The sequence below is a fragment of the Vulpes lagopus genome, chromosome 13 (assembly GCF_018345385.1).
Source record: "Vulpes lagopus strain Blue_001 chromosome 13, ASM1834538v1, whole genome shotgun sequence".
NCBI lineage: Eukaryota > Metazoa > Chordata > Mammalia > Carnivora > Canidae > Vulpes > Vulpes lagopus.
The window spans coordinates 32945145-32971973 of NC_054836.1; the positions used below are offsets into that span (position 1 = coordinate 32945145).

General features: G+C 34.7%; 1 protein-coding gene across 3 annotated transcripts in view; it reads left to right on the forward strand.

Moving 5' to 3' along the window:
* Positions 1–26829, forward strand: part of HDAC9 (histone deacetylase 9) — a 927702-nt gene that overhangs the window by 794211 nt on the left and 106662 nt on the right. For all 3 annotated transcript variants that reach the window (XR_005983513.1, XM_041727864.1, XM_041727863.1), the window contains one exon: positions 2055–2173. Coding sequence is in view for 2 of the 3 variants with exons in the window: in XM_041727864.1 (XP_041583798.1) it covers positions 2055–2173 (119 nt within the window). In the remaining variant the exon portion in view is untranslated. The remainder of the gene's footprint in view (positions 1–2054; positions 2174–26829) is intronic.

Genomic DNA, 26829 nt, shown 5'->3' on the forward strand with positions numbered 1-26829 from the left:
GGGCTTTTGGAGTGGTGCATTCACTATGGAAAGACTGAGGAAAAAACCTGACTATTGATCTGTGTGACTCACAAGTGTCAGTCTCTCTAGGTATTTCCTCCTTGGTTGGTTTGTTTCTCCAGGAAAGAGAAAAGTCAACTTGCTTTTTGTAGCTTCCTCCTGCAAACACAGTTATGTTTAAGTTTTCCCCTGTGTAGATTGTCTCCATATTTGTCATATTTTCAAACTGGAAATCCTTGTCTCCTTTACTGTCTTTGTCCTTCAAAAATATATACATACATGTTTAATACCCATATGTAGAGAGAAGCCCTTATGGAGAAGATAGTGAGCTGTGCTTTGAAGGATGTTTACCCTTCAATCAATCTTACAAGTGTAGATTGATGATGGAGAAAAGAAGAGGAGGGGGAGAAACTATCCAAAGAGAGGGAAGGGAGATGGAAAATTGGTTACTATGATGCATGTGATTGGATGACAACTTTGTTCAATCATCTACCTCCATATTTTCCTAAGAGTTTTATTTGTTTGCTAAGGGAATAGATAGGATTGATCATACTAAATAGATGAAGCACCTTGATGAAGCAGTCTTGATTCTTTGAGACAATTTATTCCAGTATCTAATATCCCAAATATACACACATGGTATTTCATTCATATGAAAAGTAGTGAATTGGTAATATGTAGCACTTTTATGAAAATTATGATATAAGTGTTGATATTATTGGAACGGAAAAGGATTGAAGATATCTCTTCTGATAATGTAGATGTATTAGATATTCGTAATTTTATTGAAGAATAAAATAATGAAACTACATAGGAAACAAAATTAGGTTACACATAGTTTCACTGGTGAGCTAATTCAGATGTGAGTGGCTTTTCAGTTGTTAGAAAGACTACCATGGAAGGAACTTACCTGTATGTTTATGAGTTTGAAGTATTGAACTTTTATAATAGTAGTGGAATTATGAAAAACATTTCATTCATTTATGAATTTCAAATAAGTATTTTTTATTTTATAACTTCAATAACTTCTTATTTAAATTTTTAAGTGTAGAACTAATATGCCATCAGTTTTAAAATATGAGAAATTTGTAAACATAAAAAAATGAAAAGAACTCAATAACTCAATTTTGTCACTAAGGATAGCAATTTTAATGTTTAGATCAGTTATTTCTCTTAAATGCACAACAGAAACATTACCACTTTTTAATTTTGCTACTGCGTACAGTTTCCCCATCTTAGTAAAGTCTTTGGAAGTTTGAGTTTTGATAATGGCACATTGGTTTTGAAGCCTACATTAATTTTTTAATTTTATTTTATAAAGCCCAGTAGCATCTATTAGTCATTTTCTTTCAAATTCAGCACTGAAGAAAAGTTAAGGTGGCCTGAGAAGGCTGAAGAGGTATGTGCTGAAGTGTCTAAGTGGGGCCAGCAGGGGTTGCTGTCATGGATGAGGCTGCCACATTCCTGGTGTCTCTGACCTTGGACTTGCTTAACATTATAGTCTGGATTCTATTAAAGGAATTTTGTGTTTTTCCTTGCAAGAGTTACCCCCTACCATGACAAATATTTAAAAATGTTTTTTTTAAGTTGGAAAAGCAACTTTTTCTCAAAAGAAATTTATAGTTCAAATTTACACCAAATTCTCACTAACTGGAGCAAGCCGGGTTTTCAGTAAAGCTTCAACTTTTCTCTGTAAAACATTAGTCACTCCCTTGGAAGAAGCACTTTTTTATAGGCAGGGGGATAAAACAGCCACAGATGTGCATGTAATATGATGGGCTTTAGAAATGTACCTGCAAAGCTTTTTTTTTTTTTTTTTTTTTTAATTTAGAGGGAAAAAAGATGAAAGAAAAAAGACTGAATTGGGATGCTAAAATAACAGTGATTCACTGTTAAGGAAATGATAAGTTTTTGATCCATTCAAGTAGTGTTTTCTTTTCCCCTTTTCTTTATTCTTGGGAAGTTCTTGAGGGTGTGCCAAGTCATTTTCATTGCACAATTTTTAAAGGTATTCACCATTCCCTTGTGTAACTGGTTGCCTTTTTACTGTGCAGGACTGTAGTGACGCCTGTGGCCAAAGAGTTTGATCCAGACATGGTCCTAGTTTCCGCTGGATTTGATGCATTAGAAGGCCATGCTCCTCCTCTGGGGGGGTACAAAGTGACAGCAAAATGTGAGTATATCGTTTAGGAATTTATGAAATGCTAAGACATAACATCTTTTAGGTCTTTAAAATAGATAGCACATGTGTCTAGTAAACTTAGGTAAGATTTTAAAAAACAATTCAGATCATGTTTATTGCTTTGTCAGATTCATTTCTCTGTAGATGTTTGCCCTTAAGAAAAAAAAAGTTAAATTGTTTCCTTTGGTAGACTTGATGGGGCATTTCAGAACCTTTATGTTTTTCAGGAGTCCTGTTTTGCTATTTAAAAGCAGAAGTGATAGGACTTCTATTTAAAATACACTAAATGACTTCAGAGGTCATGAGTCTAGAAAAGCTTCTTGGCTTTTTGAAACGAGAATGGAAGTCACTGTTTTTCTTCCATGTACATGTGGTAAAAATAGCTGTTTCTTAATAATACTATGGTCTTCTAGGTTTGAATACAAAAGTGTAGTTCCTCTTTCTCAGAGGCTCTGTACCTGCCTACAGACAATGCTCAGGTTCTCTACTGGTCTTCTGTTGTGTTGCAAAGATGAACTTTTTGGCTGTACTCCTTAGTAACTAGACACCAAATGAACAAATGAATTTTGTGTTATACCGCATTTGAATAATGTGACTAGAAAGAGGCTTTCTTTAAGAATAATTCCCAAGCTGAGTGTGAATATAAGGCATATGTATAGTCCATGCATACAAATTGTGCTGGCACTCTGTATATATATATATATATATATATATATATATATATATATATATATATTAATATTAATATACATATTAAAAATAAGAAGGAAAAAAGCAGAATTGCACAAAGAAGACAAAGATCCACTATTGTATATTTTAGTGGGGGTTGAAAACAAATCAAAACAACCCCAAATAGTTTTAAGTGAGAGAGATGAGTTTAGAGCAAGTGTGTTTTATTAATTTGAAAAGAACTAAAGAACCAGCATCATGCCAACCTTTGTTTTTAGTTGGCTTCTCTTGTGAGAGAGTTTTCTGCACTCTAATTGTTCCAGTAACATTGTTAGGTAGAAACTATTTTTAACATCTATTATTTACCCAGGGTTTTTGGTGCCTTGTTGTCTATTGAAAACACATTGAAAGAGGCAACTCCACAAACACAAACAACACATAGTAATTCACAAGTTTGGTAAAATGAAGTAGAGAGGTGTTTGGTTTTATCAGATATCTTTATGATCCCTTTTCATTCTTCACGGAATTCAACTCAAATGGAAGTAATTCTTTCCACTGCAGATAAACCTCATTAGCATCAAGACTGGTGAGGAGTTTAGTCTAAAAAAAAAAAAAAAAAAAGACCTTGTACTCCAAGTTGAGATAAACCTAAACAATAGAAAACACATGGAACAAAGACAGAAATCTAGAAAAGGTATTTCTTGCCATTAAATATAAGAATCTCCCTCGGGAAGGAGAAATGTCTGCATTTGGGTCTTTCTTCCTGCCAAGGGAGCAAGTTGTAATGAGTCCATTTCTCAGAACTAGCTGGAAGGAACTATTCTTTTTGTTTGCTTGTTTATTCATTTTTTGCCAGTGGAGTTCAAATATCAAATATCATCTTGGAAGGCAGACTACAAAGTAGTAGTAGCATGGTTTCTTTTAGTCATAGACCTAAAAAACATTATTTCTACTCTTTTTAGCTTCAATACAATGCACCAAGACTTTATTATGTTGTCTTTCTTTATCCATTTTGGGGGCAGCTCTTCATTGCTTCTTATGCCAGAATAAGTTTGTCTATAACCCCTCCAACCCCTCACTCCTCCTTATCTGTTTTCCCTTCTTGTGTCTTTTCTACTCAACATGTTTCCTTACAAGGTGACTTGTTTTTATGTCTGTCCATTTTCCTAAGAAAAATAGACAGACATAAATTTCAACATATTTAATAATTGGCCCTCTTTTGAGTACTTACAGTTTTAATAGGAAAAGATATATTATGAAGAAAGGAAATCTTAGAACTCAAGAGATTATAGTAGAGACTACCCAAAACAATTCATATATTGCACAGATGAGAAAATAATTTATTTTACCATCTGAAATAATTGGGGTTAAGATAAAAGTGCTTAGTCTGAATTTGTATTTAGGTAAAATGGTATGAGGTTTCACTGAATTTTTTTCCACTAAAGAGAAAAACGTTTCATAAAATGCTTGAGAATAGAGTATTTGGATGCAGTATACTGCAGAGGCCATTTTGGTGCCCTAGCACCCTTAACTCCCCAAGCACAGATAGACACTGACTAGTCCCATTATACTTAAATGAAAAACCAAAGAGCATCATATCTGGGCAACTGTTTGTATACATCATCTCATGCAGGCCTGAGTTTGCCAGCTATATTTTCTAGAGATGCTGCCATAACTGGGTAGAGGTTAGGAACACCTGTATATATACCTGTTAGGACAGCTGTATAGTTATTCCCCAAATAGCTCACCTCTGGTCTCTTTGCTCTTTTTCTAATCACCTGGCAGATGCATTTATGTTGCTTTGGTCTCAAAGTTCTCAACAGGAGATTAATATTGGGCTTTAATTGTCCTATGCCAGAAGTCATCCTCCATTTGGGAGGAGTCCCGAAATGAGGCTAGAAATGGGCTAAAACGTATAGTAAAAAGTAGGTGGAAGTTACAGAAACAAATTCATAACCTAATGTTTTCCCATTCCACCTAAAGTCACCCCTGCTCCAAGTAGAATTTCCAAGGATTTTAGAGTGATTTTGAAGATACTATTGTGTCAGAGATGCCAAAATTTTACTGTCTTAGCACATTGAATAAATCTTTTAAAATAATTTTGTTTAATAGCCCTGAAAGTAAAAGATAAATTAAGTCAAAACAAGCTAGTGTATTCAGTTTCATTTTTATTAGGTATCAAATTAGTTATATGATTTTTTAAAGAATTGATTGATGCTATGACAAAAATTTCAGTGCAAACATAGAGGTGATTTTAATTAAAGTTGATTCTTGGCTAGTACTATTTTTCTTTGCTTTCTTCTCTTTTTATTTCTTTATTTATTGAATATTGTCTATGATAAAAATGTTCATATTTGTGCTGCAGTTTTAAATAAATTATCTGGATTCGTTATTTAAAATCTATCCTGCTTTTCAATTAAACACCAAGATTAAGGCCCACACTGAAAGGAATAAGTACCTTTGTGTTCTACCCTAAACATTACATCAAACTTTACCATGAAGTTATCATTATATCTTTTTAAAATACTCTCATTCAGATCTAAATGTCTTCAGGTTATAGCGTAAGAAGGTTGGCATGACAATTAAGTGTCATGTTCCAACAATAAAAATAAACAAAATTGCTTGACCTGCAATGTTGTCAATTTCAGTGTTGTCAACATTTAAAGAAAAAGTTTCTTCAGTTCAAATTAAGTTACAACAAAATATATGTTTTCTTCCTTTTTAACACATTTATATGTTCTCTACTCTCATTGGCTTCATATAGTGAACTATGTGCAAGTTTCTTTTATTGTGTGAATAATAATTTTCCTTTCTTTGGAATAATTCAAAAGTCATTGTAAGATGATAGCCATGTCTGATAAAAACTTGCATTCCTTTTTCAAACATAGATTGTTTTCGTAGTCCTTGAGATAGGAACTGCTTTCCTCGGCAAATAAATAAATGTTATTTTGGCAAATAAAGAACAACTATTTGTTGGGGAAAAAATCAAATAACATATCTTAGTCTTGAATTACCATCTTCTTTTTGATAAAATGTCTTATCCTTTTTAGTAATCCTCTTATTCCTATATCCCACTGTGAATGTCTGCCTGACAGTGAGAGAGCACTGCTATGAAGCAAATACCCGTATAAATGAATTTGTACTTAACTTTGAGTTTTTCCTGAGGAAGTACAAAATTTCCTGGATTAGTCAGTCCTCCAAACTGCAACTCTTATATTAAGTCTCTTAGAAGTTGAGTGTTAAACCAGTCAACAAATAAGTGCCAACAAATAAACTTGTTAAACATATGAGGATATGTTGGTCTACTTCATCAACTTATGATGGATGTATGTACCTCATCCCCTTTGGTATACAGAGTATATGGCACAAAATGTCCTCTGTCTGCACATTTTGTTTGTCCACAGAGTTGAAGGCAGACTGAGCCAGAATTAATTACATTTTGGTTAAGCTGAATGTTGATTCTAAACACTCAATGAAGATCTGGGCATTTAGATGCTATCTTTGAACACAAAATATACAATACAAATGTAACTTTTTTCTTGTTCTCTCACTGCTGATTCTTAGTATGTCCATGGTTACCTTCTTTCTCTAATTTTCTCCTCTAGAAAGAACTTGACCACATTTACTTTTATTTATTACCTGAGTATATACTTTTTAAAAGTAAGTGTATTTCAGCTAATATGATAGTTCCTTTTGGAAGTTGTATCTTTTATTTATTCATCTGTAATTATGGAATCAATGCTTTGTCTTCTTCATGATAGAATTTCAGGCCATAACAAACAGGCATGGAGAAAAGGAGTGTCTGGAAGACATTTACCAAATGCCATTTCATGAAGGATCAATCTTAAACTTGAACTGCTTCAGTTCTTTTAGATTAGAGTGGAAACTGGGAGAATATTGTGCACAATTGATTACCCAAAGTACCTCCCATCCAGCTGCCATCAGACTAACCTCTATTATACATTTCTGTGCTATGTCCTCAGAAGGTGACCTACTCCCTGGCACATTTTCTTCCTTTCTTTTTAAGATTTTATTTATTTATTCATGCGACAGAGACAGAGACAGAGAGAGAGAGAGAGAGAGGCAGAGACACATGCAGAGGGAGAAGCAGGCTCCATGCAGGGAGCCCGACGTGGGACCCGATCCGGGTCCCTGGGATCATGCCCTGGGTGGAAGGTGGTGCTAAATCCCTGAGCCACCTGGGCTGCTCCTTGGCACATTTTCTAAATAAATTCTTTTTTTTTTTTAAATGAATAAAACTAAATGAACCCATTGTCTTTTAAACAAGCCAGAATCTTTCTTCCAGTATATTTGATGCTACTTAAATTGGATTTCATGATTTTTTTGTAAGGCTTAGATAGACAACGTATTCATATGTCAAATAATATTTTAATTAACACAAACCTGTATTTCTGACAATGGTAACTTGTGCAACATTTTCCTTTAATAGAAATAATATTGAAAAGTATATAATATTAAAGGGTGAAGTCATGGGTTTCCTTGTAGCAATGGGCCTTGGACAAAAGCGCTGAATTCCTGCTGTTAATACCTATTAGAATCTAGATGGTAAAACAGCTCCTTTCATTTCTGTTCAGAAAAGCAGGACAGTAGGAGAGTGACTCTTTTAAATAATGAACTTGTAATAAAGCTGAGAAACTTAATAAGAGTACAGAATAGCTCATTTTGATGTCAGAAGACCTATGTTCAAGTCTCAACTTTGTCCCTCACTAATTTTGCAATAAAATTAGTTTCCTAATAAGAAAAAAAAATGTGAGAGAGTAGAGAAATAAAAGTTATACCTGCAACATAAGGAATAAGTGATTAGGCATTGTGAGTTAATAGTTTTAAATTTTATTGTTGCTATCATTTCAACAATTCTAAACATTCAAAGAAGATCTGGGCATTTAGATGATGTCTTTGAACACAAAAATATACAACACGAATGTAACTTGTTGGAAAATGTTTGAGACTCTTATTTGAACAAAATGGAAGGACGATAGTCAGAAGTCCTAGGAAGTTGTGCAAAATTCTAGGTAAATAGTAGTGGATGATCCATTCAATTAAAAGTCAGGGTAGTAAGAGAAGTGCCTACATCTTATTTTCATATCCACTCCTTTATTGAAATAAATCTGGGGATAATTGGAATAAATGGAAATGCTTTTAAAATAAAATACATTCTTTTGTGATGAGGATAACTCAGGCTCTACCTGCCTAAAAGCTGTGCAGTTTTTTGGTATATTGAGGTGTACTTGTATTGTTACACTATTAATACACTAATCCAGACAAGTTATCCGGTGATTCATTTTTAACAATTGAACTATCTGAAATACACTTGAAAATCAGAAAATAAACATTGCTTCTGAAATTCAAAAATAGATGCAGAAAGCCCATTTATAAATTTATAGACCCACCTTCTCCTTACTGAGATCCTGCATAGTTGTTTACATATATAATTAGTGTACTTGATTATCTATCTAATTTTACAACCTGCAGCAGAATTAAGGAGCTGTTTGGTAGCAGTGGTAGATGAAAGGATGGTAGGCATATTTCTATCTCTGAAGTTCTTAAATTTGGGTCCACAGACCTCCCAGGAGTCCACGGATAGAATTCATCGGGCTTATGAGCTTGGATTAAAAAAAAATTACAGTATTATTTTTTAGTAAAACAATTACTTGCCCTTTTACTTGCTCCTTGTTAGCTGTATGAATTTAGAAACTATTTCTTTTCATTTTAAATGTAAGCAACAAACCATAACAATATGAGTAAAGTTGGCAACTTTATCACCAATAGAAATGATAGCCATTTTCATATCACTTTATTTTTGTGTAGATAGTTCCAATGATTAATTACTCTCATCATTGCTTTCAAGTGATACTGTATGTCTGACCTGCTGTTTAATTAGTTATTTGATGCCTTAATATAGAATTACATATATTATACCATGACTTTCTCTCATATTTTGGTAGTTATTTTCAAAATAGTAGTTTCCTTTGTTACTCTGTATTTTATTTTATTTATTTAAAAATATTCAAGAAGGGATCCATAGGCTCTAATATACACCCACATGCACACACATACACACATATAATCTGTACTTGAGGCAAAGTATAGTTTGTTTGTTAGTTTGTTTGTTTGTTACTGCTAATTTGCTTCTCACATTATTCCTGGTGTAAACTATAAACATAGTTCATCTCTGAAGCAAACCCTGAAAAAATATTGTGTGTTCTGCTTTTCCAAAGATTTCTTATATGTAAAACAAACTTCATATATGTCTCAAGATCTCCATGTTTTATACCTGGAAGTCAAACGGACATTATAAATAATTACTAAGCTTCACATCAATAATTTGTATATTAATATGTCTTCCTTTTAGAGAGAATAAACTAATGGCATTATGAGAATTCAGAAATTTTGTTTAAAATTATACACTTATTTTCAAATTTTTAAAAATTTTTGGGTGATTTAAAAGTTGAAGAGTAATAAAAAGAATTATATAACAAATTCATTAGTTCTACCATTTAGAATTGGCAACAGTTAAATATTTTTATCATATTTGTTCCAACTCTTTTGTTTGTAAAAGAAATAAAACTTGCAGAAGAATGTGAGCTCCACGTTAATTACTGCCCCTAAGTCCCATTCCCCTTTTCCCCTAACCACTGTTATAATTTGTGTTCTTTCTAGTACACACACACACACGCACACACACACACTACAACAATATTTTAGTGAGTATGGTTTTAAATTTACCATATATAGCAATGGTAATGATAATGCATTATCATTCTGTCCATATAGTTTATGGAACTTGCTTTTTTTTTGCCTTTAAAATTGTTTTGACATACACCTATGAATATTTGTATATCCTTTTAATTTCTGTGTATTAAGCCATTATGGACACGTGCCATCATATATTTTTGTCTATTCTCGCATTACTGGATCTTCAAGATGTTTCTAGGTTTTCACTGTTATAAACAATGTTGAAGTGAATGTCTTTTCATAAATCTCCTTTTATCTGACACTGACTTTTTAGTCAGGTTGGACTTTTGTTTCTTTTTCAGTATGTAGCACTTGGAGGCACCTGGTGGGCTCAGTCAGTAGAACATGTGATTCTTGATCTCAAGGTCATAAGTTTGAGCCCTATCTTGGACATACAGATTACTTAAAGAAAAAACTATATGACAGTTTATAGCACTTATAAACATGGAGGGAGATAGCTAAAGAAGGAAAGGATTCTTTCTACCTTCCATAACTATTTCTCAAACCATTGTCTATATCCCTTATCTTTCACAAACATATACACCCAAACAACTGATCTTGCTTTTCTCTTTATCTTTTCATACTTTGTATATCATACCCTTTCCTTTCCAGTTAAAATTTGCAGAGATATTGTTGTGTGTTAATACTCTTCAAAGCTAATCTGAACTTTAAGGGAAAAATGGACTAGAAGTCATGCAATAGATAAATAAAATATTATTCTCAGATGTTTTCAAGTAATACTTTGGAAATGAAACTTAAGTTGAAAAGATGATTTTCTACTCAAAGCTAACCCAATTGGCTATCCTATTAGTGACTGTGGAGGGCACTATGGCCCTGAAGTTGAAAGCACAATCTGATCATCCAGTAGATGAATCATAATCCTGGGCTGGGCCCTTAAAATAACCACAGGAATGTCACTCAATCTCTTGAAGATTGTTGTCTTGCCTAGAAAGGGGCATTAATTTTCTTTTAGCAGTATTATTGTTAATAGATGAGAGAGTAATACCTGCTGGCAATCTTTGAGTTTTTATTCTGTGGTAGGCACTATGCTCACTAATTCGCTGCATTATCTCATTTTGTTTTTATAATTAAATAAAAACACACATATATATAACATGCTTTTTTTGTATTTTTGTATTATTGTATTCTTTGTTCTTCTTATTACCCTGAAATCACTAAAGACGGTTTAGCAGTCATTTATCTTTCTAAATTTTAAAAAAAGTGACAGAAAAATTAAGTGGCTCACTCAAAGGCACAGAACTGAAAAATAATAAAACTACAACTTGATCTCCTGTCTTTTAACTTCTATCTTAACATACCTTCTACTTTACTCAACGAGTTATTAAAAATATCCCCTAAAATGGGGCACCTGGGTGGGTTGCTCAGTGGTTGAGCATCTGCCTTTGGCTCAGATGGCTCAGCAGGCCCATAGACAGCCTGCTTCCCTCTGCCTATGTCTCTGCCTCTCTCTCTCTGTCTCTCATAAATAAATAAATAAAATCTTTTAAAAAAAGAAATATCCAAAAATGAGTAGGGTTTTTAATTGCCTTAGAAGTATATTCTGAATTGAGAAAATAAAAGGAAATTTTCCCACCAAGGAATCTTTTATTTGTATAAAATTTTCCAAGTCAAAAACGTAAGCAGAGCTTTTCAAATATATGGGAGCTTACCAGCTTGTAGATAATATTTGCTATTTTTCATGGAACATTCTGCATAAGAATCAGTCAAGGACTTAGTCTTTGGCTCAAAATTCCCACATACCACTCTCTTTGTTGCACTCATAAGCAAGCACATGGTGCAAAGAGGGGGAAGTGGATTTACAGGAGATTTATATTCTTAAATGTCTTATGCAACACATTTCCTTATAACAGTCCACATAAAGAGGCAACATAGCTAATTAAGAGGGGGAAATGTCAGCATATTAAAAAGAATAACAAATCAGTTTTGGGAATGATTTTATTTTGAAATGACAGCCAAAAGATTTATTCAATGAGTGCTTCATGTCTTACTATTATCCTGCCTTCATTTTCTCACTCAATTGCCTGTTTCCTTACACCACATGACAACTCAGATACCAAACTGTAGAAGAATATTTTCCATCTGTAGTGCTTACTGATGTCATGAAACAATCCTTAGGCTAAGATGACTACTACTTAACTTTGAAGAACAAAATTACTGTAACTGTACCATAACTGGGTCCAGATCAGCATTGCTTTTGAAAAGAAAATATATAAGCAGAGTTTGCCCTGAAAGAGGATGCCAGTCCAACTTTACAGGAAAATGTAGACTGTATTTCATTGATACTAAGATGTAGTTTTTCATATTTTAACATGTCTGAATTGAGAGCCTCTTACTTATTTGATGGCATTTCATTATTGGATTGGTAGTGTTTTTTTCTTTCTTTCATAGTGGTATGTAAAAAATGGTCGCAATTATTTTGTGCTACATATGATAACATCTTATATTAATCAAAATATAGGATTTCGCTCTTTGAAATGGTTTTAAAAATACCAGTCAAAGGCCATACTAAAATGATAGCTTAGATATCCATTTTATATTCCCTCTCTAGGCTTCCAGTGATTGAATAGAATTGTGAGAAAATAAAAAATTAAAATAACAATACAAAACAACAAAAAAATATCAGGGAGAAATTTTTAAAAATTTTTAAAAGATTTTACTTATTTATTTGAGAAAGAGAAAGAGAGCAAGCGAGCACAGAAGAGGGGCAGAGGGAGTGGGAAAGGCAGAGAATCTCAAGCAGACTCCACACTGAGCCCAGCCCAACATGAGACTTGCTTTCTTGACCCTGAAACCATGGCCTGGGCCTAAACCAAGAGTCAGATGCTAACTGACTAAGCCACCCAGATGCCCCATCAGGGACAAATTATAAATAGTAGATTTTTTTCATGTGAGTTTGTTTTTACCTTACACAAGAATTGCCTTTGCTTGGCCTGAAATCTCCATCTGACCTTTTATTTTGATGATCACTCTAACTAAAATGATTTGTTTGCAATTCATTTTTACAAGTCAGTATAAAATAGAATATGTTAATCAAAAACTTTGTTAAGTAATGTCACCAGTACAGTAAGCATATGGGCTACAACTACATGACTGAGAGTTGTCTATTAGCATGTGTGTGTGATGAAGTTATTAAAGAAATTTTAAAGAATTAAAGTGTACTTTTCAGTTATAGGAAGTTTTTCTCACAGTACTCAAATGAGGGGGAGAGCCATGATGGTGGTGTACAGTGTAGTATTAGCAGGCGTCAGTATCACCTGGTGGCCTTGTTAGGCTTGCTGGGCCCTACTTCCAGAATATTTGATTCATTAGGTCTGGAATAGGGCCTACAATTTACACTTCCAAGTTCCCAAGTGATGCTGATACTTTTGGTCCAAGAATCAAATTTTGAGGACTCTTGGGCTAGTTATAGAAAGAAGAAAACAGAGGACTTTTAGTTAGTTCATCTATAGTTTGAGTCTAATTTGCTACCAACTCACTTTTCTGTGTCTTAATACTCTTGTCTCTCAAACAGAAATAATGCAAATTATATTCTTTTGACTAACTGTAGGGCTATTATGAGAATCAAATGAGATAATGGAAATAATTGAAAAAGTGCCTTCCAATTTTGACACTGTAAACATATTGAGATACCATTGGTATTGTATCTATCAAATTGGGAGATACTGTTGTTTTCAGACACATGAGTCAGAGCTAGATTCAGAATTCACAGGTCAAAATACATTGATTGTTCATGGCAGATTACCCCTATGCTTACTATTCTTTTCCTGGAACTATAATACATATAGCCTGAAAAAGGATAGGTAGAGCTAGTGATAAAAAGACAAAAGGCCAGAGGGACCAACTAGCTCAAGGTAGTGTATTGCGGATTTAATTTCTTTGGCCAACCCTTAATTCTCACAGCGTAGGATATTTTGGTGAGTTTATATGAGCTGGGTTCCATAGCACATACTTTTATGTACTATATAAATTCCAGTCATCTCATTTAGAATTGCTTATCTCAAATTGAAAAAGAGTTGCCAGCTATATTCATTTATTTGCAGTTTTCTGGATATACTATAAACAGTTTTCTCAGGTGTTATTACTAGTCAAAGATTTCTCCCCATAGCACTATCTTTATGTACAATATTTCCTTCCTGTTTTAGGGTAATCATCTAAATAAGAGTCCCTACATAAGAATACCTAAAATTACCTTATTGTCCAAGTAGCTAGTAGAGGGAATCATTTTTAAAATGCAGCTAATTTCAGTAACTGACAGGCACATGAGATGCCCAAAGAAAACAGAGGAGTGTCAGGCTACTTGGGATGGTTCCAGGAAGGTCCTCTACTTTAAGAGCTGCATTTTATTAAGGATTGTGATGGTTATTGGAACTTTTCCTGTTGTTTTACTCAGTAGTCTCAGGGGGGCTATTTGGCACTAGGGTGCAAAATGAGATCAGCAATTAGGAAAAGACACCACTGCAGGCATTTTAAGAGTAAATCATTGAGTACCAGACTTAATAACTAGTAAGTGCCAGGCCAAACTAATAGCCCAAGGTTTTTGGAGAGTCCAGCTTCTTCTTCTTTCCCATGTGTTTGCTGCTGTGGCTGTTTGCATGACTGCCTTCAGAGGTGGTGCTTGAGTATTTGGCAAGAGGAAGGTCAGTCGCAGTCCATTCTTGATTCCAATAAAGTAGATCATCCACAAATTTTGAAGTTTTATCACTTAGAAGTAAAAACCCTTACACTGGCCACATTTATTTATCTAGGGCAGCCCTAAGGTCACCTTCCACATAGCACAGGGACATTGGTATTAGAATAGCCTGGCAGGTCTCTATGTGAATGGATCTGTTCCCTCTGGTGGCAAGGAGAACAGTTTCACCAGATTTGTTTGATGACTGCCACATTGGAGAAACTTGAAGAGCGGAATGTTAAGAATTTCTTACTTGCAATCTAAGTCACACTTTCCACCTCCATTTTTTTTTCTTAGGTGTGATTATTCCTACTATCACATAATAAGAAAAGAATAGAAAAGAATAAAGGGACATGGTAAGAATTAGAGTGGTATATTGGAAAGTACATTAACTAGGAAGTAGGAGATTTTTGTTCTATTCCTCATTCGGACACTAAATATCCATTTAAAGAATTGATATCTCTAGTCCTCTCACATAAGATGAAACATTTGAAACAACTAATAGAATGGTTTAAAATTTGCTATCTAGACCAACAAGCTATAAGCACTTAATAAGTGCTTATAATCTATGGTAAGAACATCACATTTATTTTATAATCATTATAACAATACTTTAAGATAAGAAATATTGCTATAATTCCCATTTTTAGAGATGAAGAAACTAAAGCATAAAAAAGGTAAGAAATGGCCTGATTTATAAAAAGGCTACAGCTGGAATTTACAGGTAGTCTAGTTTTAGAGCTAATAAAAATGTATTTTTCTTTCTATATTTGTATCAGAAATTGACCTTGAAAACAAGGAGGAGCAAAGACCAGAACTTGCATCATCATCATAGGGATCCAAATTTATTAAGTTCATTCATTTGGCCGAAATAGCTACATTTCTTTTCTGCTATTTCCATTCTTTTCCCTTCTTTCCTGGAAGATCATTTTGTATATTGAGAACATAAAACTCTCCACAATGAATACTTGGGCCCTGCCCTGTGAAGTCAGAAAGTGGTATACCTTGCCCTTGTGTACCTATTCTCTCATCATGCTTTATGAAAAGATAAGCAAAGTGGGAAAAGGATATTGATTTCACAGAAGCAAATTTAGAAGGCTCAGGAAGATGTATTTGATTTTGTCCCAGACATACAATGCTCTTAAATCTTCCTCATATAAGACTGATGAAACTTCTTTCTTGGTAGAGAGATATTTACTTTAAGGATATTTATTTTAAGGATAATTACTATTGAGCCTAAGGAGCCTAAATTTTTTAAAAAGATTTTATTTATTTATTCATGATGGGGGCGGGGGGGGAGAAGCAGGCTCCATGCAGGGAGGCCGGCGTGGGACTCGATTCTGGCTCTCCAGGATCATGCCCTGGGCGGAAGGCGGCGCTAAACTGCTGAGCCACCTGGGCTGCCCAAGGAGCCTAAATTTATGTCCCACCTTTTTATTTATTTTTTCTCCCAGGCTGTTACTTGATGCTTCTCATATTTGGCTTTTCTTCTGAAGCTGAGTGTTGAGAACCTAGATAGGGCTTGAAGTAGGCAAAATGATTGAAGGGGGAAAAAAAAGGAATTCTAAGTAACTTTATTATTAAGGCAGTGACAGTCGACAGACATAGACATACACTTACATACCTGAGGCTCTCCTACCATGTTTTTATCCTTTTCACACTGAGAGCAATAGTGCTATCAGAAAGAAGAGAAAGCTGCACCTGGTAATTAACTGGTAATTATCTGCAAAACCATGTCACTCACTTAAGGTTACCATCTGTAGCTTTGTAATTTGTGCTTTGCACAAAAGGGTGCAGGGTGAATAGGAGCTAACATGTAGCCTCTGCTCCCTTCATCAATCAAATACCATGGCCTGGGTCAATGTTTAATCAGAGAAATTAAACTAGAAAGAAAAGAAAGTGCTTAATTAATTTGACAAATATACAATGGGCGCCTATTATGGCCGTGATGATGGTGTAGGTCCTGGGGCTACATCAGTCTAAACAAGTCAAAACTCCCTGTTCTAATGCAGCTTATACACCCAAGCCATGCTGTTTAAAAGTACCCACTGACCACATGTGGTGATTACATAAGTTTAAATGTAATATTTAAATTTATTGAACTATGTATTTCTAGTGCTCAGTAACCATGCATAGCTGTCAGCTGCTACCTTGGATAGCGCTGATATAGAGCATTTGCATCATCACAGAAAGCTCTTTTGAAGAGCATTTTCTAATGGTTATAAAGTTGAAACAAAGAAAGTAAACATGTGGGCAGCCCGGGTGGCTCAGTGGTTTAGCGCCGCCTTCAGCCCAGGGCCTGATCCTGGAGACCTGGGATCGAGTCCCACTCGAGCTCCCTGCGTGGAGCCTGCTTCTCCCTCTGCCTGTGTCTCTTCCTCTCTCTCTCTCTCTCTCTCTCTCTCTCTGTGTGTCTCTCATGAATAAATAAATAAAATCTTAAAAAAATTTAAAAAAGAAAGTAAAAATGTAGTACATTAAGATTTGATATGCTTTGAATAAGATTAAAGTAGGGAAAGGATCAGGTGTGCTGGGAGAAGTATGATTTGCAGTTTTAAAAAGGATGATCAGAGATGACCTTACTGATAAATGACATTTGCATGAAGACTTGAGGGTAATGAGGAAGCAAGCTGTGAGACAGTTATAAGGAGGAGTGTTTTAGGCATGAGAACAGATAGGGCAAAGGGCCTGAGACAAAGATTGATTGAGGTGCTCAAAATAAGGGAGGTCCAGTATGACTGAGGTCCAATGATCAAGGGAGAAGGTAAGTGGAAGAGGTGAGGAGTGGTTATACTTTGATTTATTTTAAAGGTAAGTGAACTGGATTTGCTGACAGATTCGATCTGGGGACGGGGGGAGTAAAGGATAACTCTAAGGTCTTGGTTTTGTGCACTAGATAAGGAGTTGATGTTAACTGAGATGGGGAAGGATGATCAGGTAGGTATTCAGTACATGTTTAGATTTGAATATTTCTAATACATTTGAATGCAGCTATCCAGAAGGCAATTGGATATACATGCTTTCAGTTCAGGAGAGAAGTCAGAGCTAAAGATATAAAAGTAGTTGTTATCAGCATGTAGATAGTATTTAAAACCATGAGACCAGATGGGATCATGTGGGGGGCAAGTATAACTGGAGAAGAAGAGCTAGAGACTGAAACTTGGGTCGCTCCAACATTATGACATCAGAGTACTGAGGAGGAGCCACATGAGGAGTGGTTGATTTTCACCAGCGGAGCATGGTGCCCTGGAACCCAACTGAAGCAAGTGGTTTGAAGAGAAGAGTGTAATCAGCTGTATCAAATGTTGTCAATGGGGCAAGTAAGATAAGAACTGGCTATTAAATTCAGTAACACAGAGGCTACTGCTGACTTTGTCAATAAAGGATTTGATGAATTAAAAGCTTGATTAGAAGAGAGAATTGGATAAGAGAAATTAACTACTCAGATAGACCATTCATCTTTGAGGAATTTTGCTCTAAACAGATTCAATAAATGGAATGATAGGTGGGGAGAGGAAAGTAAATGAGTATTTTAAAAAACAGCATTAGTAAAATAACAGCATATGATGCTGGGAATGATTTCATGTACAGTGAAATATTGATGTAGAAAGAGGAATGAATTCATTTCTGGAGGAACATCCTTGATCTAGTGCACTAGTGGAAGATTTGACCTTAGATACATGGAAAATTTATCCATAGTAACTGGAGGAAAAGCAGAACGCATGGGTCCAGATGCTGGCAGGTGTGTGAATGTGGTGGTAAGAGATTTATGAAGTGTGCTTCTGATTGACTTCTTTAGTGTAATAGGAACCAAGGATATCACTGAGAATGAAAATGGGGAGGAAACTTGGGAGATTTGAAAACCAAAGAGAAGATACACATCATTAGCTAAGGAGAGCAGAAAAGGTAATCTAATAGGAGAAGATGGCCTAGAGCAACCTTAAAGGCCCACATAAGTTTCATGGACTTCACTTCAAAGTGAGAAAATTCAGCATAACTGTGCCATTTTCACCAGCCACATTGAACAATAAACTAGGATTAAATTAAAGCAAAAGAGGCCAGGAAAAGATTATCTGATGTGCTCTGTGAATTTTCATCTAGTTAAAGGAGAGAAATAAAAAATGTATGATCGAAAAATTGATTGGATCAAATAATTGCAGATCCCAAAACTATTGCAGTTGAGGTAGTAGTGGAAGTAAACTGAGAAGATAAGAAATGATGCTAAAAGAAGAAAATGCTTGGAATTGATACTGTAGAAATGTTCTTATTGCTGATTAAAGTGACCAGGTCGTGATCATATAAGAGAATCACTAAATCCTATCCTAAAGATCATTTCACAGAGGGAGTTACTCTAATTTTAATTATGTCAGTGTGTATTTTCTCTGAATTAAAGTGCATCTCTTTATGAAATAAGAAAAGCTTTTTTTTTTTGAAAGAAGAAAAGTTTTTGATAAGATGACAAATTGATGCTTAAATTTGAAACTAAAAAATAAGAGGGCAGCACATTCACCTCAGATAACATCAGAGAGATCTCTTTGGCCTCTTCCCTTGTGAGCCTAGACAGTGCAATATTGGGGTTTGCATTTGATCAGAAGCTTAAACTTCTTGTTCTACCCAATTTCCAAGAGTTTACTCTCTAGGGACTTCCAATACAGGCCTAGTACCAATAAGCATTATTTAATTGTGCTTAGCCACTTTCTTTTGAATATATTTCCAAAAGAGAGGATTGCTGTATCCTATGTATGGATTATCTGCTGCTTGATTGTATACAACCATAAGGGAACCATTGATCTATTTGTATAATGAGGGAAACCTCAAAAAATAACAGGAACATGGTTTATTAGTGCCAAAAAAAAATCAAGAAGATACTTTTTCTACTAAATAGGAAATTCTAAGTGTTATTTATGATAAGAGGAAATAGTTGATATAAAAATCACTTACTTAATGCTTAAGTTTACATTTTGTTCTCCATTACAGTCTTGTTTATATTTCCAAAATAAATGGACAAACAAATATTAATGTTTACTCTTGAGATGCAAATGTGGAAATATATCTACCTACTAATTTGAAGATTTATTGGTAGTCAATGCAAAAATCAAAACAGCCCCCCTCCCCAAAAATCCCACAAACTAGAACGTGGCAATGGCTTACTTTATTTTAAGACCTAACAAAAGTGTGCACATTTTCTCTAACTTTACAAAGACTCTGATAAAACACTCAGCTTGGTCAGCCAGAATTCATTCACCATTACCTTTAAAAGTAGGAGGTAGGAACTTATCTTCATTAAGTGACACTGAATGTCTGGCACCACATAACTAAGCAGAGAATTCAGTAGCTTAGGGTCCATGGGATGCCTCAAGTTCAAAGGGAATAAAGACATCCTGTTTGGTGTTTTATTTCACTCATGCTGTTTAAACTGCCCAGATCCCCTTAAGTGTTTTCTTTTCCATTCTTGAGCATGATCTTCTTTGTTCTTCACAAAGCATACTAAAAACTCAATGTCAGACCAAATAATTTTCACAATGTATCACAAGATTTTATTTTTGAGGTAGAAAGGTCTTTTGTACAAAAAAGCATTTTGTTAATGATGGGGAAAACAGGTCACACAGTCTCTTTTCAGGACCTGTGGCTTATTAGAGAAAAAACAACATTGCTTCAGAGTTACCTATTCTGACCTAATACCTTCAGAGTGCCAATTCTATTACTGAAACTTTTAATAAAAATATCTCCCTTGAGAAATAATGAAGGTAGATCAGTTAATCTAATTCATCCAATGAGGAAAATTTATTCTCAATTTCTGAGGACACAAGCACGAACAAAGAAAACTACCTCTGCATTTAAAGATACTCTAAGATATTTTAAAAGATTTAGCAACATGTGTTCATTCAATATAGAAAATACAGATGCTGGGGCATCTGGCTAAAGCAGTCAGTAGAGCATGCAGCTCTTGAACTCTGGGTTGTGAGTTCAAGACCCACATTGTGTGTAGAGCTTAATTTAAAAAAATTTTAAAAAGAAAATGCTAATTTTTTCTAGTGTAAAATCATAACCTGTAATTTTATTTTAATGTCTCAAAGGGTTTTTTTTAATAATATTTACTATTTTTAAAAATTTAAACCATGGAAAAAATTCTGGCTGAACAAAATCTAGTATGACCGAACTTTTCAGAAATGGCTTTAGCGGGTTTTTTCTACATACTTATTTATAACAGGCTGATTAATTAATAAATTTGAACATATATAAGTCTTATATATTAGACGTATATTGAAATTTGGCTGTCATTTGGGGAAAAAGTAATAAGGTCTCTCAAATAATCACTTGCTAAGTAATTTCTGAAATCTGAACAGTGCTCAAAGACTTGGGGGAATTCATGGTTTCTCAAAACCGTAGGACTATACACATTTTCTCTTTGTTTTCTTAGAATATTTCTATAAAAAATAGATAAATATTATGTGACTCCTAAAATCTAGTGTTCTAACTTAACAAAAGTTGTTTAAAGCATACTATGAGGGCTTTTGCTTCCTGCTAAATTCATCTGCAGAGTATCAAATGATCAAAGTTGTAGTTAACATTCAATTTTAATATATTCTACTGAAGAAGATCTGATTAGGCTGCTTTCTTTGGCAACCAAAAAGGATCAATGATGAACTATGATTCTCCACATATGTTAAAATTATTTTCCATTTTAAAATTTTATTTGCTGTTTGCTACATATGTTAAGCGGGTATAATTAGATTTTAGAAGTGATTATAAGACAAATGTATTTGCTCCCCATCCAAGTATCCTTTTAAATTTGATTTTTTAACATTGCTCCCCCATTCCTGCTAAAGGTCTTTGCCACCAAGGTACAATGGCATGGAAGTAATGCTATTAAAAGACCATGTCCATGTGTGGCCTTTCTAGATTGTTACTTTTTACTGTCATTCTTAAAATGTCTCCTATGAATCAATCTCTTCAGGAACAAAAAAGTATGATAGTAACATTTGAATTTTTGTATGTATAGAAATTAGCAAAATATATTTTGTACATTTAAAGAAATCACCTCTTCTGCAGCATGAACTTACACATAGCTACTGTCCTTACAAAGCATTATTTTATGTCTCAGTAGAACTAGTTCTTAATTATTGAATCATTTGTTGATTGATTTGTTTCATTTAAGAACATATATTGAACCATTAAATATGGTAAGTGTTAATGGCATATTAAGAGACACATGCATATAATAATGGCAGTATAGATATAAAATACTTCCAGTAACCTCTGGGAACACAGATGAGTAAGTAGATCAGTTTACCCGGTTAACAAAAGACTGCTGACAAGGTAACTTAAGTATGGTATGAAATGTTCAGTGGTATTCAGCCAAATGGGATAGGCAGCCGATGAGACAGACACGTAAGTGGAAAAAATCTTTAAGGTACATTGTATTTTCATGGAAATAATGAAGATAGTGCTTGGAATATGAGAAGAAGAGTGATTAAGGGAATGGATTATCTCTAAGGGGGTTTCCTGTGGTCACAAAACAAAGTGAGTTTTAGTAATCAATCTTGAGGGAGGCAGCATCTCATTTTATTTAGGTTACAAACTCACAAAAAGACTGCTTCTATATATGTGTGTATGTATATACACGTGTTTGTATCTAGTTACCTGCCTACCTACCTACTTGTCTTACCTATTTATCCATGTATCCATCCATCCATTCATTCATCATTCTACCTATGTTGAGATTCACTTTCAGGACATTTGAATGGAAAAATGGAATAATACTTTTTCCTGGCAAGAAAAGATCAAGTCTGATTTAGTCGATTGGTATGACAAAAAGGATTGGAATTGCCAATTCCATTGTATGGTAGATGTTTTCCATAATTTGAACAAGCTGAATCAAGTGGTCCATATCTTGAGGAAATTTTTTTGTTGTTTTTAAAGATTTTATTTATTTATTCATGAGAGACATACAGAGAGAGGCAGAGACATAGAGGAAGAAGCAGGCTCCCTGCAGGGAGCGTGTTGCAGGACTTGATCCCAGGACTCGAGGATCACAACCTGAGCTAAATGCAGATGCTCAACCAATGAGCCACCCAGGTGCTCTGAGGAAATGTTTTTAAATCACTTATACAGTATATTTAAAATGCACCTGTATTTTTTTAAAGGTGCACCTATATTTTATTTATTTATTTGTGAGAGACACAGAGAGAGAAAAAGAGACATAGGCAGAGGGAGGAGCAGGCTCCCCATGGGGAGCCTGATGCAGGACTCGATCCCAGAACCCCAAGATCATGCCCTGAGCCAAAGGTAGATGCCCAATAGCTGAGCCCACAGGCATCCCTGAAATGCACCTTTAAAAAACAAACAAACAAACAAAAACACTAGTTCAGAAAAATATTAGACATCCCTTTTAAATATGCAAGAGAGTAAATAATTTTTCACATTCAGTTAAGATTATGCTACCAAAAAGGTATGAAGATTGCTGAGTTAGATAGTTATTGGGTAGGGAAGGTTTCCAAAGGCTTAGGTTTTGGAATCTCTACCACGTAAACTGTTATTAATGAGAAATCATGTTTTAATCTTAGGATATATTTGCTATGGTTTTGCTGATTGAAAACATAACTTTTGGATGAGCTATAGACTGTTCTCTCTCAGAATCAAGATGCTGATTCAGTGTCCCATCAATAGATGGCACTTTCTTTGTTGTGTTTATATTTGAACTGAGTTCTTATGTAGTAAGAAGCAATTAGTATGATTGAGTTAACTTAGTGCCTTGGTGTTAGGACTGGCATCATTTTTCAGAAAGTTAGTCATGCTTCCTATACCTAAACATGAACTTGTTTTCTTCTTTTTTATTATATTACTGAGATTAATGAAGAATCTGATAGCTAGACTAGGTTGTATTAAAGACATTGATAGGGAAATACTCTCATTCATTAATAGCAAGTTTCAATTTTATGTTGGTTAAATAAATCATACTTTTATAGGCTCTGGAAGATAAAAATTTTATTATGTGGTTTATTCCAAAATTTAAAGTAGTGGTATTTTAATTATTACTTCAGAAGACATGGTGACAAAAGAGAGAGAGAGAGAGAGAGAGAGAGAAGAAAAAAGAGAAGAAAATACAGTGGCTAAGCTAACTTACGAAGAATCAGTATAAGTGCAGTGGGTTAATTATATTTAAAATCAGTGAATAAGCTTTGAATTATTCATTATGATTTGTCATCTACCAAGTAGTGTAGATAAAGGCAGATATCCATATAAATCATATCTAATGTTTAATAAGCTACATACTCTTAGTGACCTGGCATATAAAAATTATTTTATTTTGGGTTTGAAATATTAACAGAAGAGGTGTGCCTGGGCGGCTCAGTTGGTTGTGTGTTGAACTCTTGATTTCAGCTCATATTGTGGTCTCAAGGTCATAGATGGAGCCCTGCATTCAGCAGGGAGTGTCCTTGAGATTCTCTCCTTCTCCCTTTGCCTCTTCCCCACTCACATGAACATTCTCTCTCTTTCTCTTTCTCTCTTTCTCTGAAGTAAATAAATAAAATCTTTTTTTTTTAAGGAATATTAACAGGAGAACTCAAGTTTCTATTTCTTATTTCCAAATCTCAAAAATGAGAATGTTTTGGGTATTTTCTGAAATGACATATTCTTTGAAATAGTTGATAATATGCACAACTATTTGAAAGATGACAGAAGAGGGGGTTCCTCTGTATATGGATCTCAAAAAGGGAGTTTCTCTAATTAAGAAACAAAAAAACAAAACAAACAAAAACCTCTTCACACAATGTACTCCAAAGAAAGCAAAGAATTCCAGCAACACAACATTTCAGAGGTTTTCTTTGTCCCTCCTCAAAGGATGTATGTGTTTCCTGAAACATATTTGAGTTTTGTTTTAATTGTGATAGTCTTATTTTTAAGTCTACAAAGAACAACTCAAGTCCCCCAAACACATATACATAGACACACACATGGACACACGTTTGCAGCTATGCATTATTATCGTTATTTAGAGAACAAAGGTAAATAAACTTAAAATATGCATCATTAAGATTGGGAAAGTTCTACAGTACTGAGCAGTAAGAATGAAATGTACTTGATCCTGGGATGGTGTGAAACCTATGAGTTAGCAGATTCAAGAACAGATGGCCTCTATTCACCCCATGTGGCTAAACTCACAAATGCCAACCTCAGAGACGCCTTACCTTTGCCCTGTCTGTCCCTTCTAGTCTAGTTCTGTTATATTAAGGGTTATTGCCTTCTTGGCCCTCCCTGCAATCAGCTTTTGAAGTCCATGGCCAAGAAGGCAGTGTGAGACACCATTATGAGAGAGGTGTTTGCTTAAAGATATAGTCCAAGCAAGATCCCATGAACTCCTTGGTAGTCTAGCAGAGAACCACACACCCCAGCCAATATCTTCTAATCCCCTGAGGATACGGAACTGCCTACCATAAAAACATAATGGGCTGTTTATCTGAGCAGTGAGGAGATAACATCTTAAAGTTACAATCTGGGTTATAGACTGGTGACATGAAGCAGTAAGAGGTTTGAATACCTCACTTGCCCTGGGAAAAACAACATGTGAACAACCCAGTGTATAGATACCACTGGACTCTCCTTTCTCATGCTAATGAGAGCCACAATTTTCTCAACATTTTTCTGTTAAATAAATTAAATATACTTGGGAAGACATGGAAGCACTCTGCCCCTTACTCCATTTGCATGCTTTATACTATTTTTGAAGTTTGAGGCTATGTTAGGAAATATTCCCACTGGCACAATCAAGTGAATTTTTGTGGCACATTTGACTTCTTTTCAAAGATTGCTTAAATTTTGTGACATTAATCATGATTGTCTAATCAAATACTATAGAGATTCCCAACAAGATGCTTTATTCCCAGGGCTCACATACTGCAACAGATCAGATGCTCATTTGTGTGTGTATGTGTGTGTATCTGAGTGTGTGTGAATACTATATTTTCTCCTCTAATTCCTTCATTCTCTGCTGGGGCAAAATTAAAATATCTCAAACTTTTAAAACATCCTTCTTTAAAGACCTGTCTTTATCTGCATTACTGACATTAGGAAAAAGAAAAGCTAGACTTGATACTTAAACTACATCTATCGAACACATTATCTAGTGGATATTGTACAACCGTTTGTTTCTGGCAAGCCTGTTTGTTATTATCAGTCAACTGAGAGAATTTCATGCCTTTAGGGGATTCCCTCACCCTAATAAAATTAATCTCTATGATTGTGGATAGTGACTGCATTAACCATTTAGTTGCCTCTTCTTCACTGGATATAATGGATATTTTGGCATATACAAATATGACTGTTAACAAACTATATTTCAACCAATGTGGTTCATTTTACCCATTTCCTGAACATTTGATAGAATTGTTTTCATAACCAAGCCAATTTACTCTAAAAAATAGGCTCTATGAATTGGTCTAATATGTTTCATCTTTTTTATTCTTAGACCTGCTTATATATATTTCCTTTTTAAAATTTATTTATTAGACCTGCTTATAAATATTTCCAATCTACTGTATTTAACAAGTAGTTTTCTTTTTCATTTCTCCCAGGAATAAGTCATATTCAACTTGATCACAGGCTTTTTGATCTTACCTACTTTATTTTCTTCTACCCTTTCAGTAACCCTTTCAAGTGGAAGAGGAAAGTTACACATAAAGTTGGTCGGGAATGTATAGAAATATGGAGGTGGGCGGGGGGTGGGAGTGACTGGGTGACGGGCACTGAGGGGAGCACTTGATGAGTTGAGCACTGGGTGTTATTCTATATGTTGGCAAATTGAACACCAATAAAAAATAAATTTATATATAAAAAAAGAAATAGCTTAAGTCACAACCGTGTTGTGCTATTCAGTAAAGCTATTCTCATGGTCAACTGCCCCTAGAGGCTGAAGCCTCTGCAACTAATCTCAAAGAGAATATACTCCATCCTAAATGATGACTGAAAAGTGAAATGTCTGCCCTCTTTGGGAATGTGCACTAATGCTGCTTTCTCTTGCAACTTAAAAACATTTTATTGACTTTAAAGATTTGTTTAACCAAATCCTAGTGAAGGTCCTTTTCATTCCTGGAGCCGTTTAGTAAAATATGGATTAGAGCATAGCCCTCTAATGTGTCCGTAGGAGAGTCATCATGGTGAAATCCCACTGAGGGGTGGGGGGAAATGAACAGTCTCCAGAATAGAGCTTTTAGCCAAAAGGAGAAAAATGAGGCTTTGGCAAGAAAAACTCCCTGTGTTTGAAACAAACTATGAAAGTAAAGTATGTCAGTAAAACAGATTTCCCCAAAGGTTTGTTTGGAATAGAATTTTCAGTATAATGAAGATAAAGCACTTTTTGAGACCCCCCCCAACAATATTTCATTCTTAATAGAATTGCCTGTGAGCAACTGAAGCAATTGACAAGGACAAGGGAAAATATTTGATTGAATAAATTGCATCACTGAAATAAAAATGTACTTTAGCTCAGTTCAACATCTTGTTGGATTTCCTAGAATATAATTATTTGGCT